This window comes from Bufo gargarizans, chromosome 2, assembly GCF_014858855.1.
Source record: "Bufo gargarizans isolate SCDJY-AF-19 chromosome 2, ASM1485885v1, whole genome shotgun sequence".
In the NCBI taxonomy this organism is placed as follows: domain Eukaryota; kingdom Metazoa; phylum Chordata; class Amphibia; order Anura; family Bufonidae; genus Bufo; species Bufo gargarizans.
The window spans coordinates 722,539,705-722,564,008 of record NC_058081.1 but is presented as its reverse complement, the minus strand read 5'-3'; the positions used below and the strand labels follow the sequence as shown (position 1 = coordinate 722,564,008).

Sequence of the window (24,304 nt, the reverse complement as noted above, 5' to 3'; positions counted from 1 at the left end):
ACTTTGCGGTGGAGCTCTCAGGGGATAAGATTTAGAAGCATGTTGCCCCAGATATTACCGTAAACGCATCGGATCAATTTCGCTAACTGAATTGCGATCTTGTTTCGGTGAGTATAGACCTCGATAGATTAAAGCGAGTGCTGAGCAGATCTGAGGTGTCTTTATGAGGTATTTCTCAGACTGAATGAAAACAGGCCAGTTTAGCTCTGTGACGCTAGTTTGCTTAAGCGCCGCTATGCAGAAATGACCCCAGGGCCCGGAGATAGAGTACTGCCTGTATCGGCAGGGTAAGAAGGAGCAGATCTTCTTACCGGTAGTTGATCTCCGATGATGTCGGGAGTTCTCCTTATGTTAGGCCCTGTTATCGGGTTGGTACTGGCTGATGTATGAGCGGGAGCTGTAGCGTGGGTCCGAGGCTCAGTGTCTCAGCTAGGCCGCAGATGGGTTTCGGCTCTCGATCCTCTTACAGGACCTATAAAAGACTTAAAATGATCCGGCTGGTATATGTAGTCCAGAGGGACAGGTTTGGTGTGTCTTCAAATCTTTATATTGCCTGGATGTCTCAGGATTGGGATTCCATCACAGGAGCTCTGGGTAGACGCTTCCTCCCTGTTCGGCTGTTGGCCACGCCCCATCTATACCACTCCTTAAAAGGACTTTTGTGGCCCTATTAGCTAGCATTTGGTGTCCCTAACAGTCTGTCCCTGCTCCACACAGCAACCTCTCCCTACACTGGCAAAAAACTGAATGTAAAATGGCTGCCAGATCAGGTTTATTTATAGGGTGGGTGTGTGTCCATGTGCTGAGACGTCTCAATTGGCTGTCCTGTTCCACCTGATGGATGTGTCATGGGTTAAAGTTTGGCGCTATGCAAAAAATTTGACGCATGTGAATAATGTTTGCATGTTCTACGAATAGCGAACAAGCAAAGTTTACCGTGAAAGGACCGCCGGGGAAACCGCAAGGCCATCTCTACTGCTCTGATGTTTCCTTCTCCTCAGCACCCCAATCCAGTGCCCAGGTAATGTCCAGCATGCAATTGTCATCAGAGTCCTCACCCTCCCTGCCACTTCTATCAGACTATGAAATTATGGTGGGTTCTTTGGCCCCACTCCCCTGCTCTGCATTTGCCTTAACTGCCACTGTCGCTGGAGTTTTCTTGCCACATCTTAGGAAAAAGAAAGGTGCTGTCACGGATGGTGTACAGGAAACACGGCAAAGCAACAAGTATAAACGACTCGCTGGATCCAAAAACTAAGGAACCAAGGGAGACCCATGCAGAAGACCTGGCACTTTCCCTGGCTGCTCAGCCTATGCAAAGATCCGAATGGTGGAGGTTTGCATATCCACGAACCTTGACTATAAAGCGAGGGGACACGACCACCGACTCCCTACACAAGATACGGAGGGAGTCAGGGTCACCTGGGATCCAGCAAACAGATAATAACAGATAAAGGTACAATACTTAGCTTTGAAGCAAACAGGAGGACAGAGTCAGCGTGCACACACACTCCAGGAAGTAGTATAAGCCGCCCAGAAAAGCCTTCTGGGGAAGAATTTAAAGGGAAGCAATTAGTCCAACCCATGACAGCTGAGAGAGGCTGATGAGAGGAGGAGCTGAATACCACAACACAGAAACTCAAGGAGGAGGTTCTGAAAGGCCTCTGTCAGAGCCTCTCAGCTGTCTGGTTGTGACAGGTGCCTCACTAGGAAGGGGCAGTGAAGACTGAGAGGCTTCTCTATGGCTGCAAGGTGAAAGAAGCAGGACAAATGGTGTGATTCCTGGCTCCACGGCATGCTGTCAGACTCTGAAGTCAACTCTATGTACTGTTGTGACTGAATGGAGGAGAAAGCCATCCAATCCACAATTTCATCCTCTTTATCCTTAATTATAATGTTACACCTTCTTGAAGCCAGCAGGGATAACTGCGGCCTACTTCTACTACTTCTGGCCACATAGCTGGTGCTGCTACTATCCCCAATCTGGCTCTGGGTTTTTTATTTTGAACCCTCCAGTAGCCCTGGCATATTTGGGCCTCTCAGATAATATTGTGCGCTCCCCTATGTATTGATGTAGTAATCACGTATATGCTGGTTTGAATATAATAAATAAATTTGATTGGAAATATCTGGAGACAGAAATATAGGCTGTGACGAAACCAACCTCGCCACGGTGTTTTGGAGGGGGCTGGTTGCTAGCCTCCTGCCTCAGGATTATGGCCCATACTAACTTTAAAGAAAACAGGCCGGCCGCACAGCTTAAATCTGTCTTTGGAATTGTGTTTTATGTTATTATGCGTTCGGTTAAATTGTATGTTATGTGAGGCACCCAGATAGCTAATATTATTGTATTCGTGTATTCTGAGTGCCATTCACCTAATGATATGCACTCAGACTTGAGCTATCTGGGGATATGTTAAATGTCTGTGTTTGCTGGGAGGGTGTGCCATTGTGTGTTTGGGTGGTGATTCCTGTCCTGTTGTCTCCACGTGTGTATTGGTGTTTTCCCTTTGTCCTGAGACATAATTGGATTGCTCCTCGGGTGTCGCCAGGCAGAGAGGAGGAAACCATGATGCATTGTGGGGATGTGTTGTGTCTGTGTATCCTGAATTTCTGCATATCTGTCCTGTGTCGCAGTCTCCATTCTGGTCCCCTAAGGGCGTGGCCACCAGATGGGGACCTGCATAAATACGGGCGGGTAGCCCTTAATAAAGTGTTCCTGTTTTATCCTTCATCATGCTGAGACTGGTGTTTGGATAACTGATCAAACTGGGGGATTGCTATACGCTGAAGATTTGCTATACTCCCCTGGCATAACTACTAGCTCTTGTAAGAGCTGTTCCTGCTCTCTGGCTGTAGGAGAGGTTCACCCACTGGAGCCTGGAGCCTTGTCGTAGGTCCAGCGTGGGTTGAGGACGGTGAGACCCCAACCAAGCTGCGGCGGTTCGTGGGGTCTGCAGGGCGTACGGTGTCAAGTGGAGTGCTTGGAGTCCTCGGAAAGCACTAGGAGCATCTATCGACGGAGGTACCCGGTCGGGGTGCTAGGAGATCCGTTACATAGGCCTAAATTCATTATCACTCACATGTACACATTTGGTGCACTACCCTATGTATTGGGGTACTGATCACCTATATGCTGGTTTAATTACAAAAAAATTGCAATTTTTTTTAATTACAATCATATGAAGATACAATATGGATGATTGAGGCCAGACACATAATATCACGTTATCACTCACCCTGTGTTTTCATGTAGTGATCACCTACTCACTTTTGTTGCCAGCAGTTTAGACATTAATGGCTGTGTGTTGAGTGATTTTGAGAGCACGTCAAATTTACATTGTTACACAAGTTGTACACTGACTACTTTACATTGTATCAAAGTGTCAGATCTTCAGTGTTGTTCATTGAAAATATATAATCAAATATTTACAAAAATGTGAGGGGTGTAATCACTTTTGTGAGATACTTGTTTATGCTGGTTTATTTAAATTGAAAAAAAAAAAAAAAATTACAGCAGTGTGTAGATACAATAAACAAAAACAGATGATTGAGGCTGACGCTTAATTTCACATTATCACTCAGAGGCAAATTGTTGCACTACCCTGGGTATTTGTGTACTAATCAGCTATATGCTACTTTAATTAAATTAAACAAGTCACAATTTTTTTTAATTACAACCGTGTGTCAATATAGAATAAATGGAAATGGGTGATTAAGGGTCGAACCTGACTCTTAATATCACATTTTTACTCACAGATAATTTGGTATACTACCCTGTCTATTGTTTACCCATTACCTATATGCTGGTTTAATTGAATTCAATAACCGTCCTCAAAAAAAAAAATGGATTTAGCCCTAATATTACATTATCAATCACTGAATAAGTCTACTTTTACAAATGTGCTTTCCATTTCCGCTATTGACATCGGAGGAAAACGATTAAGTTTTGTCCCCATTCATTGTCAGTGGGGACAAAACTGAACTGAATGGAGTGCACCAGAATGCATTCTGTTCTGTTGTGTTGTGTTCCCATGACGCACACAAAACCGCTGTAAGCAGCGTTTTTGAGTGCGTCATGGGATACTGATAAAGACGGATCCGTCAAGAAACACAATGTAAGTCAATGGTGACGGATCCGTTTTTTCGGACAAAGCCAGTCTCAGCTCCTTTTTCTCACTCCCTGGCTTACAACTTTCCCTGCCTGTCCCTATTCTACACACATTGGGGCACATTTATTAAGACCGGCGTTTAAGATGTCAGTCTTAATAAAGCCCTAAGCCGGCAGTGGCTCGCCAAATATTTGAAGAGGCAAAGGCATCTCCATAATTTCGGCGCATCCAGCTTCAGTCTAAATGTAAGACAGTTTCCGAGCTGTCTTAGATTTAGAGTTTTTCTACGCCTAAAAATGGCATAGAAAATGGTGAATGAGACGCGCCTGCCGGCCTGTCCCCTTCCCCATCCACGCCCATAATTTTAGAGCTGGTGTGAGCAGGGCGCAGTTGCAGATAGCACCACAACTAACCTTTGCGCCGCCATCTGCTACTGAAATACGTCTAATTTAGGCTTATTTCAGCATAGTAAATGACCCCCATAATTCTTCCTCTTCTTTATAATTCTATCCTTTCCCTTCACTGTCTCTGTCAGCAGATTACAAGCTTGATGGATTTCTGATGTCCCTGACTCCCTAAGATGGTTTTTCTGGCAGACACTGTAAGACCCATTCACCCTCATTCATAGCCCGGCACAGAATGGCGTTCTGCTCATTCTGCTAGGGCACCTCCCTGCCGGCTGCAGCATGGATCGGCTCATCCCGGATGTCTGTCAGCCTGGGAGCCAATCAGGACAAGCCCTCCCCCACACTTCCCCTCAGGGTCATGTGAGTACCCTTCTTCTGCCTCCCTACTGCTTTATTCCCACTGACATGTGCAGTAAAATAGACCTCCACGCCGTTGTACTGGATTCGTAAAACCTGAAAAGCTTCAAGTTTGGATGTGCTAAAGAAAAATTTGGAAAGTTTGCAATGAACCCGGTTTGTTACGAACTGGTTCACTAATCCCATTTCATTGCACTAATCCTCATGTAATAACTCACTGCATTCTTTTCCCTGCCTTCTTGCGGGATAACAGGCCGAACTGGATGGACAAATGTCTTTTTTCGGCCTTATGTACTATATTACTATGTTACTATGTTCTTGTCTTTCTTTAGTAGAGTGACATTAACATAGATCTTGTGAAGATGGGATGAAAATAAACATGACTCTCAATTTCCTTCTGCATTTTAGTTCACTGGTAACTCCCCAGTTCCTGCATAGACTTAGTAGAGATCAGAGCAGAGGTCAGAGAACAGCATATTGTATATAGCCGTGGAAGCTGGTGGACAATAAAGAGAGGGGACTATAAGAGGAGGCACCACATAGGAGAATTCGAGGTGAGAAACCAACGACCCTGAGGACACGGGGTATAGAGGCATTGTTCATAGCACTGCTTATTGCACTGGTCAGGACAGAATGGGTTAAAGATGATTTCCCAATATAGACACTTATTGTATTGGCAATGAGAGACTAGATGTACATGTGCTCCCTGTGCTGGGTGCCAGTGGGAATGCTGCATCCCTCTCTGCCATGGCCAGGACATGAAGACAGTAGCGAAGGGATCTGTTAATGAAGAAAATCCTAGTTTTGACTTTCGGTTCAGTACGGATGCTGAGGATACTTGTGCCTCAGCCCTGATTCCTGGCATACGTGGAGTCACTTTTTATTATAGTGGATGGGAGTTGGAGAAAAAGCTGTGTCAGCGCTCATTCGCAAATATCCATCTTACATATCGTGTACTGATCCACAGATAAGGAATATAAATTACCAGACACTATGGCTGCACTTACTATTCGGCTGTGAAGTGTCTGAGGGACATTTATCAAACTTTTCACACCCATATTGTGGCATGAAAAAGTTGCAAATTGTAGCACATGCTATAATTGCACAGTAGTTTGTGAGTTTTCACTTCTCTCACCACTTTTAAAAGCTGCACTCACTATTCTGCTGGTGGAGTCACTGTGTACATACATTACATTACTTATCCTGTACTGATCCTGAGTTACATCCTGTATTATACTCCAGAGCTGCACTCACTATTCTGCTGGTGCAGTCACTGTGTACATACATTACATTACTTATCCTGTACTGATCCTGAGTTACATCCTGTATTATACTCCAGAGCCGCACTCGCTATTCTGCTGGTGAAGTCACTGTGTACATACATTACTTATCCTGTACTGATCCTGAGTTACATCCTGTATTATACTCCAGAGCTGCACTCACTATTCTGCTGGTGCAGTCACTGTGTACATACATTACATTACTGATCCCGAGTTATATCCTGTATTATACTCCAGAGCTGCACTCGCTATTCTGCTGGTGCTGTCACTGTGTACATACATTACTTATCCTGTACTGATCCTGAGTTACATCCTGTATTATACTCCAGAGCTGCACTCGCTATTCTGCCAGTGGAGTCACAGTGTACACACATTACTGATCCTGAGTTATATTCTGCATTATACTCCAGAGCTGCACTCACTATTCTGCTGATAAAATTACTGTGTACATACATTACATTATTGATCCCGAGTTATATCCTGTATTATACTCCAGAGCTGCACTCGCTATTCTGCTGGTGCAGTCACTGTGTACATACATTACTTATTCTGTACTGATCCTGAGTTACATCCTGTATTATACTCCAGAGCTGCACTCACTATTCTGCTGGTGCAGTCACTGTGTACATACATTACTTATCCTGTACTGATCCTGAGTTACATCCTGTATTATACTCCAGAGCTGCACTCGCTATTCTGCTGGAAGAGTCACTGTGTACATACAATGCATTACTGATCCTGAGTACATACAATGCATTACTGATCCTGAGTTACATCGTGTATTATTCTCCAGAGCTGCACTCACTATTCTGCTGGAGGAGACACTGTGTGCCTGCAAAACATTATTTATCCTGTACTGATCCTCAGTTAGGGTACTTTCTCACTTGCGTTTAGTAATCCGGCAGGCAGTTCCGTTGCTGTAACTGCCTGCCGGATTCGGAAAAACATTTGCAAACGTAAAACATTTGTTTCCGGATCCGTTTGACAAATGCATTGAAATACCGGATCCGTCTTTCCGGTGTCATCCGGAAAAATGGATCCGGTATGTATTATTTTCACATTTTCAAAGGTGCGCAGACCGGAAGACTGGATCCGTCAATGCGGCAACTAATACATTTTAATATAAATATATATATATATATATATATATATACAGTACAGACCAAACGTTTGGACACACCTTCTCTCACCTTTTCTTTATTTTCATGACTATGAAAATTGTAGATTCACACTGAAGGCATCAAAACTATGAATTAACACATGTGGAATTATATACATAACAAAAAAGTGTGAAACAACTGAAAATATGTCTTATTCTAGGTTCTTCAAAGTAGCCACCTTTTGCTTTGATTACTGCTTTGCACACTCTTGGCATTCACTTGATGAGCTTCAAGAGGTAGTCATCTGAAATGGTTTCACTTCACAGGTGTGCCCTGTCAGGTTTAATAAGTGGGATTTCTTGCCTCATAAATGGGGTTCGGACCATCAGTTGCGTTGTGGAGAAGTCAGGTGGATACACAGCTGATAGTCCTACTGAATAGACTGTTCGAATTTGTATTATGGCGAGAAAAAAGCAGCTAAGTAAAGAAAAACGAGTGGCCATTATTATTTTAAGAAATGAAGGTCAGTCAGTCTGAAAAATTGGGAAAACTTTGAAAGTGTCCCCAAGTGTAGTCACAAAAACCATCAAGCGCTACAAAGAAACTGGCTCACATGCGGACCGCCCCAGGAAAGGAAGACCAAGAGTCACCTCTGCTGCGAAGGATAAGTTCATCCGAGTCACCAGCCTCAGAAATCGCAGGTTAACAGCAGCTCAGATTAGAGACCAGGTCAATGCCACACAGAGTTCTAGCAGCAGACACATCTCTAGAACAACTGTTAGGAGGAGACTGTGTGAATCAGGCCTTTATGGTAGAATATCTGCTAGGAAACCACTGTTAAGGACAGGCAACAAGCAGAAGAGACTTGTTTGGGCTAAAGAACACAAGGAATGGACATTAGACCAGTGGAAATCTGTGCTTTGGTCTGATGAGTCCAAATTTGAGATCTTTGGTTTCAACCACCGTGTCTTTGTGCGACGCAGAAAAGGTGAACGGATGGACTCTACATGCCTGGTTCCCACCGTGAAGCATGGAGGAGGAGGTGTGATGGTGTGGGGGTGCTTTGCTGGTGACACTGTTGGGGATTTATTCAAAATTGAAGGCATACTGAACCAGCATGGCTACCACAGCCTCTTGCAGCGGCATGCTATTCCATACCAATGACCCCAAACCTCCAGGCTGTGTAAGGGCTATTTGACCATGAAGGAGAATAATGGGGTGCTGCGCCAGATGACCTGGCCTCCACAGTCACCGGACCTGAACCCAATCGAGATTGTTTAGGGTGAGCTGGACCGCAGAGTGAAGGCAAAAGGGCCAACAAGTGCTAAGCATCTATGGGAACTCCTTCAAGACTGTTGGAAGACCATATCAGGTGACTACCTCTTGAAGCTCATCAAGAGAATGCCAAGAGTGTGCAAAGCAGTAATCAAAGCAAAAGGTGGCTACTTTGAAGAACCTAGAATATGACATATTTTCAGTTGTTTCACACTTTTTTGTTATGTATATAATTCCACATGTGTTAATTCATAGTTTTGATACCTTCAGTGTGAATCTACAATTTTAATAGTCATGAAAATAAAGAAAACTCTTTGAATGAGAAGGTGTGTCCAAACTTTTGGTCTGTACTGTATATATTGTAAGTGATCGTCTTTCTCACAAGGGTTTTCAAGCACAGATTTCTTCTTCAGACAAGGGTTTTAGTGTCCAAACAGTGCTTTATTGTGGCACACCAGCATAAACACAGCAAACAAAACAAACAGCTGCCCGTCTAGGCACTACCTAATACATAATATTTTCCCTGACTCACCTACAGAGCACCGTTCACACCCTGTCTCAGGTGCGGCTTTCCCAGCCCCAAGTCCATGAGCCTCCTGGCTGTACAAACACAGTTCACATACTGTCTCAAGTCCAATTTCTCTTGTGAGGGATTAAGGCTCAGTAGTCCGCCTGACTATGGCTCTGCGACCCTCCCAGGCGCCACTTCGTCCCCCAACTCTAGGCTATATCCAAGCCTTGTTGTCCCTCAGCCTAGTCCGGCTGAGACCAAACTCACAGAGCCACCCCAGTCCTCTGCTTCCAAGTCTCCACCCCCTCTCACTCTGAGGATTCCTTTATCCCCAGGTGATTACTGCACCTGGTCTTGCTTCAGACTTGGTGATTGTGGGGTTTAGGTCATACTAACATGATTGCAATTCAAAAGCAAACATTGCATCAACCGCCATCAGACAGATATGCTCCTTAGATGTTCCCATTTCACCCTCATTAGCACTCCTTAATCTACCAGACCACCACTGTTCTCTTAATAGATTCTCCCGACCTGCCCACCTACTCGCGGCTGCTATACTACTTATCCCTTTATATTGGTTATCTGAACAAGTAGCCCCTTTTAGTGATTGGATCAGTAAGGTACATGAAATATGTAGGCTTGAAGAATTATCCAGTTGGGAAAACTATTCTCACAATAAGTTTCTCAAATTATGGGGTCTATGGATTCAGTGGAGTAAGAAGACTACCTCAACCCACAGAAATGTGTAACGCATCAGCATCCATCACTAGCCCATATATCATTTTGCTCTTTTCCTGCACCTATTTTGTGGTCATGTACAGGATAGGCCTTTACAATATTGAGTTTTCTACCTCTTGCCACCTATTATAATATGACAACCACTATGTAAAATGTCTGTAATACTTGCATGACCATTCAGCAATGTTGCCACCCTTCTATAATTTTATGTCACATTTCTTGATTGATGTATGTTTGCCAGAAATGAAAATAAAGATTTGTTAAAAAAAATCAAACATTGCAAAAGTAATAACAAAAAGTAGCAGCACACTGTTACTGTATATGTGCAAAGACACATGCAAACAGTGGAAACATTAATAAATGTAAACTGATTTATTGCTATACTTTATACAATATGAAAATTAGAAGCCCCTTGCACAGATTTTTGGTCAGAATTGTGCCAAGCCCATCTACCAAAGACAAGGTGGCTTCCAACAGATTGGACCTCTTCCAGCAATGTATAATCCAGCTATATCACCCTCTGATTAATAGACCCGGGCAAATGGGCGGCAGTACAAAGTCCAAAAGGGGACAGCTACTCCCTCAAATGTACGAGAGGCATATTTGTTAGTGTAGGTTCCCTCTATTAGAAGTCACCTTGTCGCTGGTAGATGGGCCAAGCACAATTTCGATCAAACGTGTGTAAATAGCTTCTAAATTTTCAAAGAGTAAATATATCAGTAATATAGTCTACATGTATTCATGTTTCCAGTCTTTGCATGTGTCTTTATGCATAGATCAGTGAGCTCTTACTTGTAGTGTATATACAGTATTTAATTCACAAGTGTAACTGTATCATGTATTGCTTACCTATATAATCATGTTTACAGTATATCTGTTTCCTCTAATTTTATTCTTAGTAGTTACTCTGACATATTTTTCCTTTAGATCCTAGAGAATACAGTGCAACAAAGAATATGGAGAATAAAAAACATGTCTTTTCCATGTATTATGTTTTGGCTTTAGTTTTGATTGATTCCCAGCTGTGGAGCAGTAAGTATCTTATAGTCACTGTATGTGGTATATTACTCTGTATGTTATTATGTAACTTCCCTCATTAAAATATTAGTAACTTAGAGACAAAGGAGTGAGACAGATGGTAATGCTCTATGTAGAGAAATTCTCCCACATCTCCATTTTTTTATGCAAAAAGTGCTAGGATTGACTCTGAAGACAACCCAGGTCTACATGCCCTATTACAGCATCTGGACCTCATAGGGGGTGTCCCATTCTTGGGACTCCATGCCTCTGTAACAGAACACAGTCATTCTGACTCCAACCATCTGTGCACTACTACTACCATCTGTCTGGCTGTATGAAAGGTCCGGAGATATTCCCTGTGACAGCAGTAAATTGAAAGGGTTGAAGGATGTTAGTAAATAATAATCCATCACCTAATTCTAACTGGCTTGTGGTTTTGTGCTCCTTTTAATTGGGTGCAAAGTAGAGATGACGAAACAGTTCGTAACAAACTTTTTTTAAATTTTGGGCGGCAGAAGAATCCGAACCTTTTTCAGGTTTGTTTTGAACAAACGCACCATTTTAGTACATATGTCAGCAGGAAAAAAACAGTAGGGAGTAGTGATGGACTAACAAGCTCATATTTGCAGCCAAAAAATAATTACTAGAAGTGCACAAATAGTCCCACAACATGGACAGTGACACCAGATGTATTATTCGGATTTGCAATCTCCATTCATTATTATTTTTTCAATGCAAAATATCGGCAATATAATTTTTGCGTATGCGCAAATGCACTATACTGTACCCAAATGCACTATAAAGAAAGTATATTGGTATATAACACCCTGCTTCAATCAGTTTTTTCGGGGGGGGGGCGCCTGGTATATCACACCAGTAGAAATTATTTGTTCCAATAACGCTTGTCCCTCTATATAGCTGCAGTATCGCAGCAGAACCGCACACAACTGCCGCACAATACAAATGCACCATAATATACTGTCTAACATAGAAAGTATATTATAACATTGTACAAGGAAGGCAATCCACTAGAATATACATAAAGATAAAACGTAACCTATAATAATGTTACTATGAGGGGCCATTCAATGTCCGTAAGTGTTTTGCGGATCCGCAAAACACGGACACTGGCAATGTGCATTCCGCAATTTGCGGACCGCACATCGCCGGCACTATAATAGAAAATGCCTAATCTTGTCTGCAATTTTTTTGCGGAAACGGAAACACATTCCAGCCCCATTGAAAATGAATGGATCTATACCCGTTTCGTAAAATTGTGGAACAGATGCGGACCCATTTTGCGGACGTATGAATGGAAAGATATCCCTCAAAATGAAAATAAATTAAATTATTAAAGTTAAGCAAAAAGCATTGATGTGGTCGGCAATAACAAGTGCTCGGCGGCACCAAATCAGAAACCATATGTCCTACCACAATCCGGGGGGATCCAGTGCACATCCATGAATCCCGGAGGGAAAGCAAAAAACATCTATCTCTGGGCTAGATGATGATGTGGTATTGAAGGACAGGGTGGGCAAAGAACTGTTCCTGATATTGCCCTACAGGGGGGTGCTATTCTGACCCTGATAGCCTAACCACAGACCACCCGCCCTGATAAGAGCAACCCCATCTGGAAACGTACCCTATATAAATATGGCCCTAGTAGGCCTCTAGTCCCTAGGACCCTGATCACTATTTAGATCAGTGTTTTTTGTTTTTTTTATTATTTATTTTATTTTCATAGTCAATAAAGCGTAACAATAGGTTACAAAGTATAATGTAACATGGAGTAAGGTACATAATATCTGTAAAAGTAGAAGTATCCTGCATATATAGAGGATGGCAGACAAATAATTGGCAGATATCTACGAGTTAAATGTATCATGAGATAAAGCTGACTATACTTGTTAAAGCTTGTAAGCAGGAAGCGCTTTTCAACCAGGTTCAAGAGCGTATACAGGTATTTGAGAATGTATGAGCATAAAAGAAAGACAGGAGTAATAATAGGGACTATGATAATAATGCATCAGGAATATAACTAGGGGATTTTAGCCTATTCCACCTGGATGAAGCAACAACAAGTAGAGCGGCCACTATCAATGAGGTCTTAGAGGTCTTTGAAGTAGTAATGTGACTAACTGCATTAGCCTAGTTGTCAAGAGCTGGAAAATCTAAAATTAGACCAGAGTGACCAGCGCTTCAGGAAAGCAGGGTGTGTACGAGATTCCCAAGAGGACAGCTCCTCAAAACGATAGAGCTGGTCAACCTTGAGCTTCCATTGTTCAATGGTTGGTAATGAGGTCTGGAGCCAATGTTTAGGGACTAATAAGCGCGCTGCGCTCAAGAGTTGTTTAAAGAGGTAGTTGGAGGGGGAGTGGTTTGCCTCCGTAAAGTGGGACAGTAATGCTCCATATGGGGACATCTTTACTGACTCTTGACAAATTTGGTTACTTAAATGAAAAATGTCCGACCACCATTTGTTAATTGCTGGGTGTGATGAATACCACCCCTCGTGCCCGCTGATGTCAACCACGTCGAGCTCACGAGACCTGGTATGATCACAGGGTTTACCAAAAACGTGAAGTTACGCCCTCCAGAGGAGCACGTAAGGTCAGGCTGGTATAGTTTACACACACACCTCCTGTCCACGAGGGCACAGAGAGGCAACAAGCTGAGAGAGCCTTTTCACTGCCGCAGTGAAAACAGCACACACTCAGCCCGGGTAACTGCCACCAGTTTCTCGTTTGATATAAGCCCGGTCCGCTAACGGGATTATATAGGGTCAGAAACCAACCCGCAGTAGCTTATAACTAGGCCAAAACATGGACGTGGGGATTCGTGATCGAGATACAAGATAGCACAAGATTAAATTATAGATTTAATCGCTGTAAGAGCACACTAGATATGACACAATATACACAGACAATATATACAGTGGTCTGAGGTTACATATTACAGGTTATATGGTTACAACAGGGTTAAGCAGTGTGAAAGTCAGTTACCGAGTATGATGAAAGTTCCTTTGAGATGTTCTTTTGCTGGAGTCCACATGAAGGGCCGTGGTCTCCTGCTATTTCCTGGGTCCCTCTAAACACATGTGTAGGATGTGACCCCTCTTCAGAGAAAGACCCGCCTACTTGCTGGCACTATACTTTTAACCTATAGCTGGCCCATCCCCTCCCTGCCTCAGGGAGGGGTCAACTCCTCCTCTTCTGGGCTGGCAGCAAATGACCCACAAAACCCATTAGGGTTCATAGCTCCAGACCAGAGGGTCACAGGGAGATGGTTCTGGGACTAATGGAACTGCCTGGGTTCCGGCTACAAGTAGAGCCCAAACCCGGTACCGTTATGTGGTTTCTATGGGGAGATATGGGTATCTCCCTACCCCAACTGTGTACCAGCAAACAAAGACCATGGGAACGTACCTCGTGGCCACCGGGACACAAATATGTATCTGGTTTGCGCCTGCGATGGCCAGGCGTTTCATAATTCCTTATGAACGGTAGGTGCCAACATGTCTGGGAAGTCTCATTGATCCTGGGGAAGAGCAGATACCCACAGCAGGGGGTTTTCCTGCAGATTCAGGTGGCTCCAAACTGGTGCACAGAGGTGTGACCTTCTCCTTGAAGCCTGGACCCCCTGAGGGGTGTCTTCCTGGCCAAATGACACTCAGATGGCTGGGGGGGTGGAAACTTATTTTGCATGTACACTGAATCATGCCAAGAGGTGCATCACATTACAATCAGGGCTGGGGGCTTTGAAGCAGGGAAATCCTGTGGATTTCCCTACCTCTGCTGTCTGTCAGCAAATGGGGGTGTGAGGACATCGCTGAGAGTAAATATTAATCCATATTCCTCACACTGGGCAATTCCACCAGATATGGAGGAAGGATTCAGTAAAGTGAGAAGATCTAGCTGGAGTAATATACCATTGGGTTAAAATTTTGTATCCATTTTCCTGGATGCGTACGCATCTAGAGGCCTTGTGGGGGAGGCTGAATATATCTGGCAGTACAGTCATAGGTATGGTTATCCCTGTTTCTCTTTCCCAATTACGTATGAAAGGCGGTTTAGAAATGAGGGGTGTAGCACGCAGTTTGCTATGTATTTGTGAAATTAGCTTTTTTGGAGGTTTGGGAGTGATAATGAGAGCTTCAAACCAACCTATTGGACGAAGAAGTTCCCCTTTAGCATTGTTTTTTGTTAGAAATGATTTGATGTGTGGGATTAGGGTAAGGTCACATGGGTGAGGGTTAAGTAAGGCATGTAGGGCATCTGTCTTTAACAGCTTTCCTGGAAAATCCAGGAAACTGCTGATAGGTAAGGAGGAAGATCTGATCAGCTTGGAAGAGGATTGTAATAAAGTTGGAGAGGATGTGCCTAGAACGTCTGCAACTGTCATAATAGGGGAGGGGAAGGGACTTGAACAGTGGAAGGAGTTCAGCCACCTCCAGGCGTCCAATGTTGATTTTAAAATTGGGTAATTAGGCAGTGGTGTATGTGGGGGGGTGTGGTGACCCAGAAGGACAGTCTGAAACGGTAAGCCTAGTATGCTTTATTCTAGGTCTACCCATGGTTTATGGTTAGTGTTGCGGAGCCAGTCCACCACTGTAGCCAATAATATAGCTTTCCCATACAATTCCGGGTCGGGAAGACCAATGCCCCCTAGCTGACGTGGATAGGCTAAACGTTTGTAGGAGAGTCAAGCTTTGTTACCGTTCCAGATGAAGGATCTAAATTTTTGTTTCAAGGATGTGTAGAAGGATTTAGGTATAGGGATTGGAAGGACTTGTTGGAGGTATGTTAGGCGCGGCAGGATTAATGAGGTAAGAAGATTTTTACGCCCAAACCAGGAGAGCATGGGTGCCCTAGCCTGTAAGTTGTCTATAGCTTTAAATAGGGAATTTTTAAGGGGAGTGTAGTTTAGTGAGAAAAGGTCTGGGATATGTGAGCTAATTTTAACTCCTAGGTAAGTGATAGTGGAGGAGGACCAATTAAAAGGAGAATTTTCCATCAATAGAGATTTAGTTTGAGTAGGCAGCCCTGAAGATAGAATCAGTGATTTACTTGCGTTGATCTTAAAGTTAGAGATGGAGCTATATTGTTGTAGATGGTTTTGTATGCTAATTAGGGAGGTTTTGGGATTTGTCGTCATAATCATCACATCATCGGCAAATGCCGCAATTTTATGTTCCTTTCCTCCCAGATGGATACCCTTAATGTTGCGGTCATTTCGAAGTGTAGCTAGGAGGGGTTCCATTGCCAAAACAAATAGGAGAGGGGATAGGGAACAACCCTGTCGGGTATTGTTGTGGATGTGGAAAGGTGTAGAGAGATTTCCATTAACCATTACTAGGGCTGTGGCCTGTGCATACATAGCAAAGACTGCTTGGACAAAGGGACCAGGTAGGCCAAAGCCCACCAATACTTGCCTCATATATGTCCAGTTAATTCTGTCGAACGCTTTTTCAGCGTCGGTGCTAAGTAAAAAGTGAGGAGAGGAAGTATGTTTGGCATGGCATAATGCATTGATAACCCTTGTCGTGTTGTCCTTGCCCTCTCTATTGCGGACGAAGCCCACCTGGTCCCCATGTACCAATAAGGGAAGGAAGTTTGCAAGGCGGTTAGCCAGCATTTTAGCTAAGAGTTTGAGGTCAATATTTAAAAGGGGAAATGGGTCTATAATTAGGGCATAATTTAGGGTCTCTCCCTTCTTTGGGAATCAGTGCTATGTGTGCTGTTGTCATATCTCTAGATAGAGATTTACCCTGGAGTGCTAGATTACAGACACTAAGAAGATGCGGGAGTAATTGGTTCTTGAATGTTTTATAATATGATGATGGGAGACCATCGGGGCCAGGGCTTTTACCTAAGGGCTTTTGGGAGAGAGCTACAGATAGCTCCTCAATAGAGAAGGGTATTGCAAGAGATTTTTTTGTGGTTCAGTAACCGTGAGGAGAGTGTTCGCCTCAAGAAGAAAGGAGGAGATTAAAGACAGATGGGATTCAGAGGATGGGGGAGGGGGGGGGGGGTGTTGTATAGCTCCTCATAAAAAGCTCTAAATTGATTGGCAATTTGATTTGTAGAGAAAAGTATCTCTCCATTGGGTGAGCTTATCTGATGTATATAGTTGTCATCTCTTCTCGCCTTAATTCTACTCATCAGGAACTTGGTAGTCTTACCTCCGTGAGCAAAAAATTTATTCTGCGAGTTTAGGTAGTATTTAGCGGATTTAGCTTCCATAGTAACATAGTACATAAGGCCAAAAAAAGACATTTGTCCATCCAGTTCGGCCTGTCATCCTGCAAGTTGATCCAGAGGAAGGCAAAAAAACCCTGTGAGGTAGAAGCCAATTTTCCTCACTTTAGGAGAATAAAAATTCCTTCCCGACTCCAATCAGGCATCAGAATAACTCCCTGGATCAACGATATCTCTCTAGTAGCTATAGCCTGTAATATTATTACGCTCCAGAAATACATCCAGGCCCCTCTTGAATTCCTTTATTGTACTCACCATCACCACCTCCTCAGGCAGAGAGTTCCATAGTCTCACTGCTCTTACCATAAAGAATCCTCTTCTATGTTTGTGTACAAACCTTCTTTCCTCCAGACGCAGAGGATGTCCCCTCGTCACAGTCACCGTCCTGGGGATAAATTGATTATGGGAGAGATCTCTGTACTGACCCCTGATATATTTATACATATTAATTAGATCTCCTCTCAGTCGTCTTTTTTCTAAAGTGAATAACCCTAATTTTGATAATCTTTCAGGGCACTGTAGTTGCCCCATTCCAGTTATTACTTTAGTTGCCCTCCTCTGGACCCTTTCCAGCTCTGCTATGTCTGCTTTGTTCACTGGAGCCCAGAACTGTACACAGTCCTCCATGTGTGGTCTGACTAATGATTTGTAAAGTGGTAGGACTATGTTCTCATCATGGGCATCTATGCCCCTTCTGATGCAACCCATTATCTTATTGGCCTTGGCAGCAGCTGCCTGACACTGGTTTTTGCAGCTTAGTTTGCTGTTTATTAAAATTCCTAGATCCTTTTCCATGTCAGTGTTACCGAGTGTTTTACCATTTAATAAGTACGGGTGACTTGCATTATTCCTTCCCATGTGCATAACTTTACATTTGTCAGTGTTAAACCTCATCTGCCACTTATCTGACCAAGCCTCCAATCTATCCAGATCCCTCTGTAGTAGTATACTGTCCTCTTCAGTGTTAATTACTTTACACAGTTTAGTGTCATCTGCGAAAATTGATATTTTACTATGCAAGTCTTCTACAAGATCATTGATAAATAGGGCCCAATACTGACCCCTGAGGTACCCCACTAGTGACATTGACCCAATCTGAGTGTGTACCATTAATAACCACCCTCTGTTTTCTATCATTGAGCCAGTTACTTACCCACTTACAGACGTTTTCTCCCAGTCCAAGCATTCTCATTTTATATACTAACCTTTTATGTGGCACAGTGTCAAATGTTTTGGAGAAGTCCAGATACACGACATCCATTGATTCGCCGCAGTCAAGTCTAGAACTTACCACCTCATAGAAACTGATTAAATTAGTTTGACATGACCGATCCCTCACGAAGCCATGCTGATATGGCGTTATTTGCTTATTTCCGTTAAGATGCTCTAACTTAGCATCTCTCAGAAAACCTTCAAACAGTTTACCCACAACAGATGTTAAACTTACCGGCCTATAGTTTCCAGGCTCTGCTTTTGGACCCTTTTTGAATATTGGCACCACATTTGCCATGCGCCAATCCTGTGGGACATTCCCTGTCAACATAGAATCTGCAAATATCAGAAATAAGGGTCTGGCTATGACATTACTTAATTCCCTTAGGATACGGGGGTGTATGCCATCCGGTCCTGGCGATTTGTCTATTTTAATCTTTTTAAGTCGCTGTTGCACTTCTTCCTGGGTCAGACAGGACACTTTTAATGGGGAATTTATTTCAACATTCGGCATGTCATCTGATTGGAGAAAAAAATATTTAACAGCTTTGCTTTCTCCTCGTTGCTCTCTGCGACTCCCCCCCTCATTACTCTGTAACGGGCCGATACCTTCAGATTTATACTTTTTAACATTTATATAATTGAAGAACATTTTAGGGTTAGTTTTACTCTCTTTGGCAATTAATCTCTCGGTCTCTAGTTTGCCCGCTTTTATTTGTTTTTTACATGTTCTATTTTTTTCCTTATAGTTTTTCAGTGCTTCCGTGCTCCCCTCCTGTTTTAGTGTTTTATATGCTTTCTTTTTGTCATTTATTACTTTCTTTACAGTTCTGTTTATCCACATTTGTTTCTTTTTGTTCCTTAACCTTTTATTCCCATACGGTATGTACCTCTCACAATGAGATTTTAGGATGCTTTTAAAGATATCCCATTTTGTGGCTGTATTTTTATTTGTGAGGACTTTATCCCATTTAGTTAGGCCTATGGCCTCTCTTAGTTGGCTAAATTTAGCTTTTTTGAAGTTTGGTATTTTTATTCCTCCCTGTAGAAACGCTCTTTTGAATGATAATTGGAAGGTTATTACTTTGTGGTCACTATTTCCCAGGTGTCCCCCAACCTGCACGTCTGTTGTTCTGTCAGGCCTATTGGTTAATACTAAGTCCAGTATGGCCGTCCCTCTAGTCGGGTCCTGAACCAATTGGGAGAGGTAATTGTCTTTGGTTATTGCCAAGAATCTGTTTCCTTTATGAGATATACAAGTTTCAGTTTCCCAGTCTATATCTGGGTAGTTGAAGTCCCCCATAATAACCACCTCATTATGATTTGCCGCCTCGTCTATCTCGTTTAGTAGTAGATTTTCTGTGGACTCTGGTATATTAGGTGGTTTATAGTAAACTCCTATTAGTAATTTATTATTGTTTTTAGCGCCATGTATCTCTACCCACAGTGACTCCACATGTTCATGTCCCTCACTTATATCTTCCCGGAGTGTGGTCTTTAAACAGGACTTTACATGAAGGCAGACCCCTCCCCCTCTCCGGTTTTGACGATCCTTTCTAAACAGGCTGTAACCCTGTACATTACATGCCCAGTCATAGCTATCATCCAGCCATGTCTCAGTTATTCCCACTATGTCATAGTCCTCCTCACACATCACTAATTCCAGTTCACCAGTTTTATTAGTCAGGCTTCTGGCATTAGTATACATACATTTGAGAGGTTTATGTATATTTTTTACTCTACACCTTTCCTTCTGAACTGTTCTAGTCCCTCCTTCCATTCCTCCCCCAGTCTCACTACCTTGCCCCCGGTCTCTATCTGCACTATCTTCCCATTCTATAACATAATTACCCTCCCCCCAGTCCCTAGTTTAAACACTCCTCCAACCTTCTAGCCATCTTCTTCCCCAACACAGCTGCCCCTTCCCCATTGAGGTGCAGCCCGTCTCTACGATAGAGCCTGTAGCCGATAGAGAAGTCGGCCCAGTTCTCCAGGAACCCAAACCCCTCCTTCCTACACCAGTTCTTGAGACACTTGTTAATTTCCCTAATCTCCCGCTGCCTTTCTTGTGTGGCCCGTGGTACAGGTAGTATTTCGGAAAATACTACCTTATGAGGTCCTTGCCCTCAGCTTTTGACCTAAATCCCTGAAATCATTTTTAAGGACTCTCCACCTACCCCTAACTTTGTCATTGGTTCCGATATGGACCATGACCGCTGGATCTTCTCCAGCCCCTCCCAGTAATCTGTCAACCCGATCCGCGATGTGTCGAACTCTAGCGCCAGGAAGACAGCACACTGTTCGGAGATCACGGTCTTTGTGACAGATTTCCCTATCTGTTCCCCTAATAATTGAGTCTCCCACTACCAGCACCTGTCTGGCCTGCCCTGCTCTCCTGGTCCCCTGCTTACCGGAGCTGGCATTTCCCTGACTGGCAGAGGAAGTGTCTGGCTGCGGCAGTGCCATCCGTGGACTGACATCCCCCTCATCTGCCAAACGTGCAAACTTGTTGGGATGTGTCAGATCAGGGCTAGCCTCCCTCCGTTCCAATAACGCTTTCAGTTCCGCTCTAAGATTAGAAAGGTCCTGACGATGTGAATTAGCTAAAGAACGTTTGTGTAGGGGCTCCAGGTTTTTAATTTTGGAAAGGAGGGTTTCTATATTTTTTTCTCTAAGTTTCTTAACGTGCGATCCTATGCTAATAAAGTGTCCCCTTATAAAGGGTTTATGAGTGTCCCAAAGGGTCTGATGAGAAAGAGAAGAGTGATTATTCAACTTGAAATATTCATCTAATAGAGAGGAAATTTTAGTAATAGTATTGGGATCTCCTATAATTGACTCATTGAGGCGCCAGTTAAAAAATTTGGTATTGCGTGCGGGGGCTGTAATTGAAAGGAAAACAGGCGCAAGGTCAGATATATGGATAGAACCAATTCTGGCGGTTGGACAGTGCTGGAGGTGCTCCTTGGAAATAAACAAATAGTCAATGCGATGGTATGTATTATGGACGTGTGAGAAAAAGGTGAAATCTACATCACTTGGATGCAGAGTACGCCAGGAATCTACCAGGTGCAAGCCCCATAAGATATCTCTTATCCGTCTTAATGAGCTCAGTGAATGAACTGATTTATGAGAGGATGAGTCCAATTGTGGATCAAGCGCAATATTAAAATCGCCTCCCAGTACCACAATACCGTCTTTGAAAGACTCAATGGTCTGGGAAATGCTAGAAAACCAGGAGGCCTGTTTGGTGTTGGGGGCATACAGGTTCACAAAAGTGTAGATCGGCGAATCAAGGTTCCACACTGGAGAGGAAAGAGAGACCACATCCAAGGGAGATAAATGGATTAAATTTTTTATTGATCGAGCGGAAATATGGTAAAAGTTATTGAAGCGAAAATGTGGGACAAATTTTTGAACCAGAAGAATTGAACGAAAGGAGGGAGCGAGCAGCAATTACCCACTCCCGACTCGGGGAGGTAGTGACGATAAATAATAATACAGGACTCTTGAGATACCCTGTTATTGGAATGATTAATTAAGAATTATAGGGAATGTCACTGGGGTATTTTGGATTTGAAACCGTTAGACAGGAGAAGCCCTGCTGACGCTTTGTTAACTCTAGATAACTTCTGCCTAATCGCACATCCCCGTGACATCCACAATCCAATTGGATATCTTCTCTTCAACTTTCGATGTTCTTTTCTGTGCCTACCATGTTGTTCACGGTTAGAGGTGAATCAGGGTTCCACGCCGGAGACGGAGCGTGAGAAAGGGAGACCACTTCCAAGGGAGGTCAATGGCTGCAATGTGATGGAGCGGAAATGTGGGACAAGTTATTACAGCAGAAAGATCGAATGAAAAGGCCAGTTAAATTTTTGAAATTTAAGTAACTGTCACCTATGCAAAGCAAGGGTTTTTCATTGCCAGAAATAGGTTAATGTCACCCACCAATGGAACAGATGATTTTTTAAAAATTTTGTCCTTGTCACCTTTAGTCAAAAATTGTAAAATGTCAACCAAAGAATGTAACAGAAAAATTAGTAAAATTTATTAACCTGTCTACTAGGTAGAGCAGGGGTCCATCACAGCCAAAAATTGTTGAATGTCACCCGAAAATTTCAAAGAAAAATTAGTAGAATTTATTAACCTGTCTACTAGGTAGAGCAGGGGTATATCACAGCCAAAAATTGGCGTATGTCACCCGAAAATGTAACAGACAAATTAGTGAAATTTATTTACCTGTCTACTAGGTAGAGCAGGGGTAAATTGCTGCCAAAAATTTGTGAATTTCACCCAAAAATTTAACAGGCAAATTAGTCAAATGACATTAAAAAAAATACGTACAAATTAAAAAATATATATCTTCATGTACAGACGTGGACAAAATTGTTGGTACCCTTTGGTCAATGAAAGAAAAAGTCACAATGGTCACAGAAATAACTTTAATCTGACAAAAGTAATAATAAATTAAAATTCTATAAATGTTAACCAATGAAAGTCAGACATTGTTTTTCAACCATGCTTCAACAGAATTATGTAAAAAAATAAACTCATGAAACAGGCATGGACAAAAATGATGGTACCCCTAGAAAACACAGAACATAATGTGACCAAAGGGACATGTTAATTCAAGGTGTGTCCACTAATTAGCATCACAGGTGTCTACAACCTTGTAATCAGCCATTGGGCCTATATATATGGCTCCAGGTAATCACTGTGTTGTTTGGTGATATGGTGTGTACCACACTCGACATGGACCAGAGGAAGCAAAGGAAAGAGCTGTCTCAAGAGATCAGAAAGAAAATTATAGACAAGCATGTTAAAGGTAAAGGCTATAAGACCATCTCCAAGCAACTAGATGTTCCTGTGAGTACAGTTGCACATATTATTCATAAGTTTAAGATCCATGGGACTGTAGCCAACCTCCCTGGACGTGGCCGCAGGAGGAAAATTGATGACAAATCTAAGAGACGGATAATCCGAATGGTAACAAAAGAGCCTAGAAAGACTTCTAAAGAGATTCAAGGTGAACTTCATGCTCAAGGAACATCAGTGTCAGATCGCACCATCCGTCGTTGTTTGAGCCAAAGTGGACTACATGGGAGACGACCAAGGAGGACACCATTGTTGAAAACGAATCATAAAAAAGCAAGACTGGAATATGCCAAACTACATGTTGACAAGCCACAAAGCTTCTGGGAGAATGTCCTGTGGACAGATGAGACAAAAATCGAAGTTTTTGCCAAGGCACATCAGCTGTATGTTCACAGACGAAAAAATGAAGCATATCAAGAAAAGAACACTGTCCCTACTGTGAAACATGGAGGAGGCTCTGTTATGTTCTGGGGCTGCTTTGCTGCGTCTGGCACAGGGTGTCTTGAATCTGTGCAGGGTACAATGAAATCTCAAGACTATCAAGGAATTCTAGAGAGAAATGTACTAGCCAGTGTCAGAAAGCTTGGTCTCAGTCGCAGGTCATGGGTCTTGCAACAGGACAATGACCCAAAACACACCGCTAAAAACACCCAAGAATGGCTAAGAGGAAAAAATTGGACTATTCTAAAGTGGCCTTCTATGAGCCCTGACCTCAATCCTATTGAGCATCTTTGGAAGGAGCTGAAACATGCAGTCTGGAAAAGGCACCCTTCAAACCGGACACAACTGGAGCAGTTTGCTCATGAGGAGTGGGCCAAAATACCTGCTGAGAGGTGCAGATGTCTCATTGACAGTTACAGGAAGCGTTTGATTGCAGTGATTGCCTCAAAAGGTTGCGCAACAAAATATTAAGTTAGGGGTACCATCATTTTTGTCCATGCCTGTTTCATGAGTTTATTTTTTTACATAATTCTGTTGAAGCATGGTTGAAAAACAATGTCTGACTTTCATTGGTTAACATTTATAGAATTTTAATTTATTATTACTTTTGTCAGATTAAAGTTATTTCTGTGACCATTGTGACTTTTTCTTTCATTGACCAAAGGGTACCAACAATTTTGTCCACGTCTGTATGAGGTGGAGGTCCATATGGAGTA

At 42.9% G+C, this 24,304-nt stretch overlaps 1 protein-coding gene across 1 annotated transcript in view; it reads left to right on the top strand.

The window, feature by feature from the left end:
* Positions 1-5,318: 5,318 nt before the first annotated feature.
* LOC122929143 (sialic acid-binding Ig-like lectin 12) overlaps positions 5,319-24,304 on the top strand; it is a 151,497-nt gene continuing 132,511 nt past the window's right edge. Inside the window, exons 1-2 of the mRNA XM_044282637.1 lie at positions 5,319-5,430; positions 10,708-10,812. Coding sequence (XP_044138572.1) covers positions 10,737-10,812 — 76 coding nt within the window. The 5' untranslated portion in view covers positions 5,319-5,430; positions 10,708-10,736. The remainder of the gene's footprint in view (positions 5,431-10,707; positions 10,813-24,304) is intronic.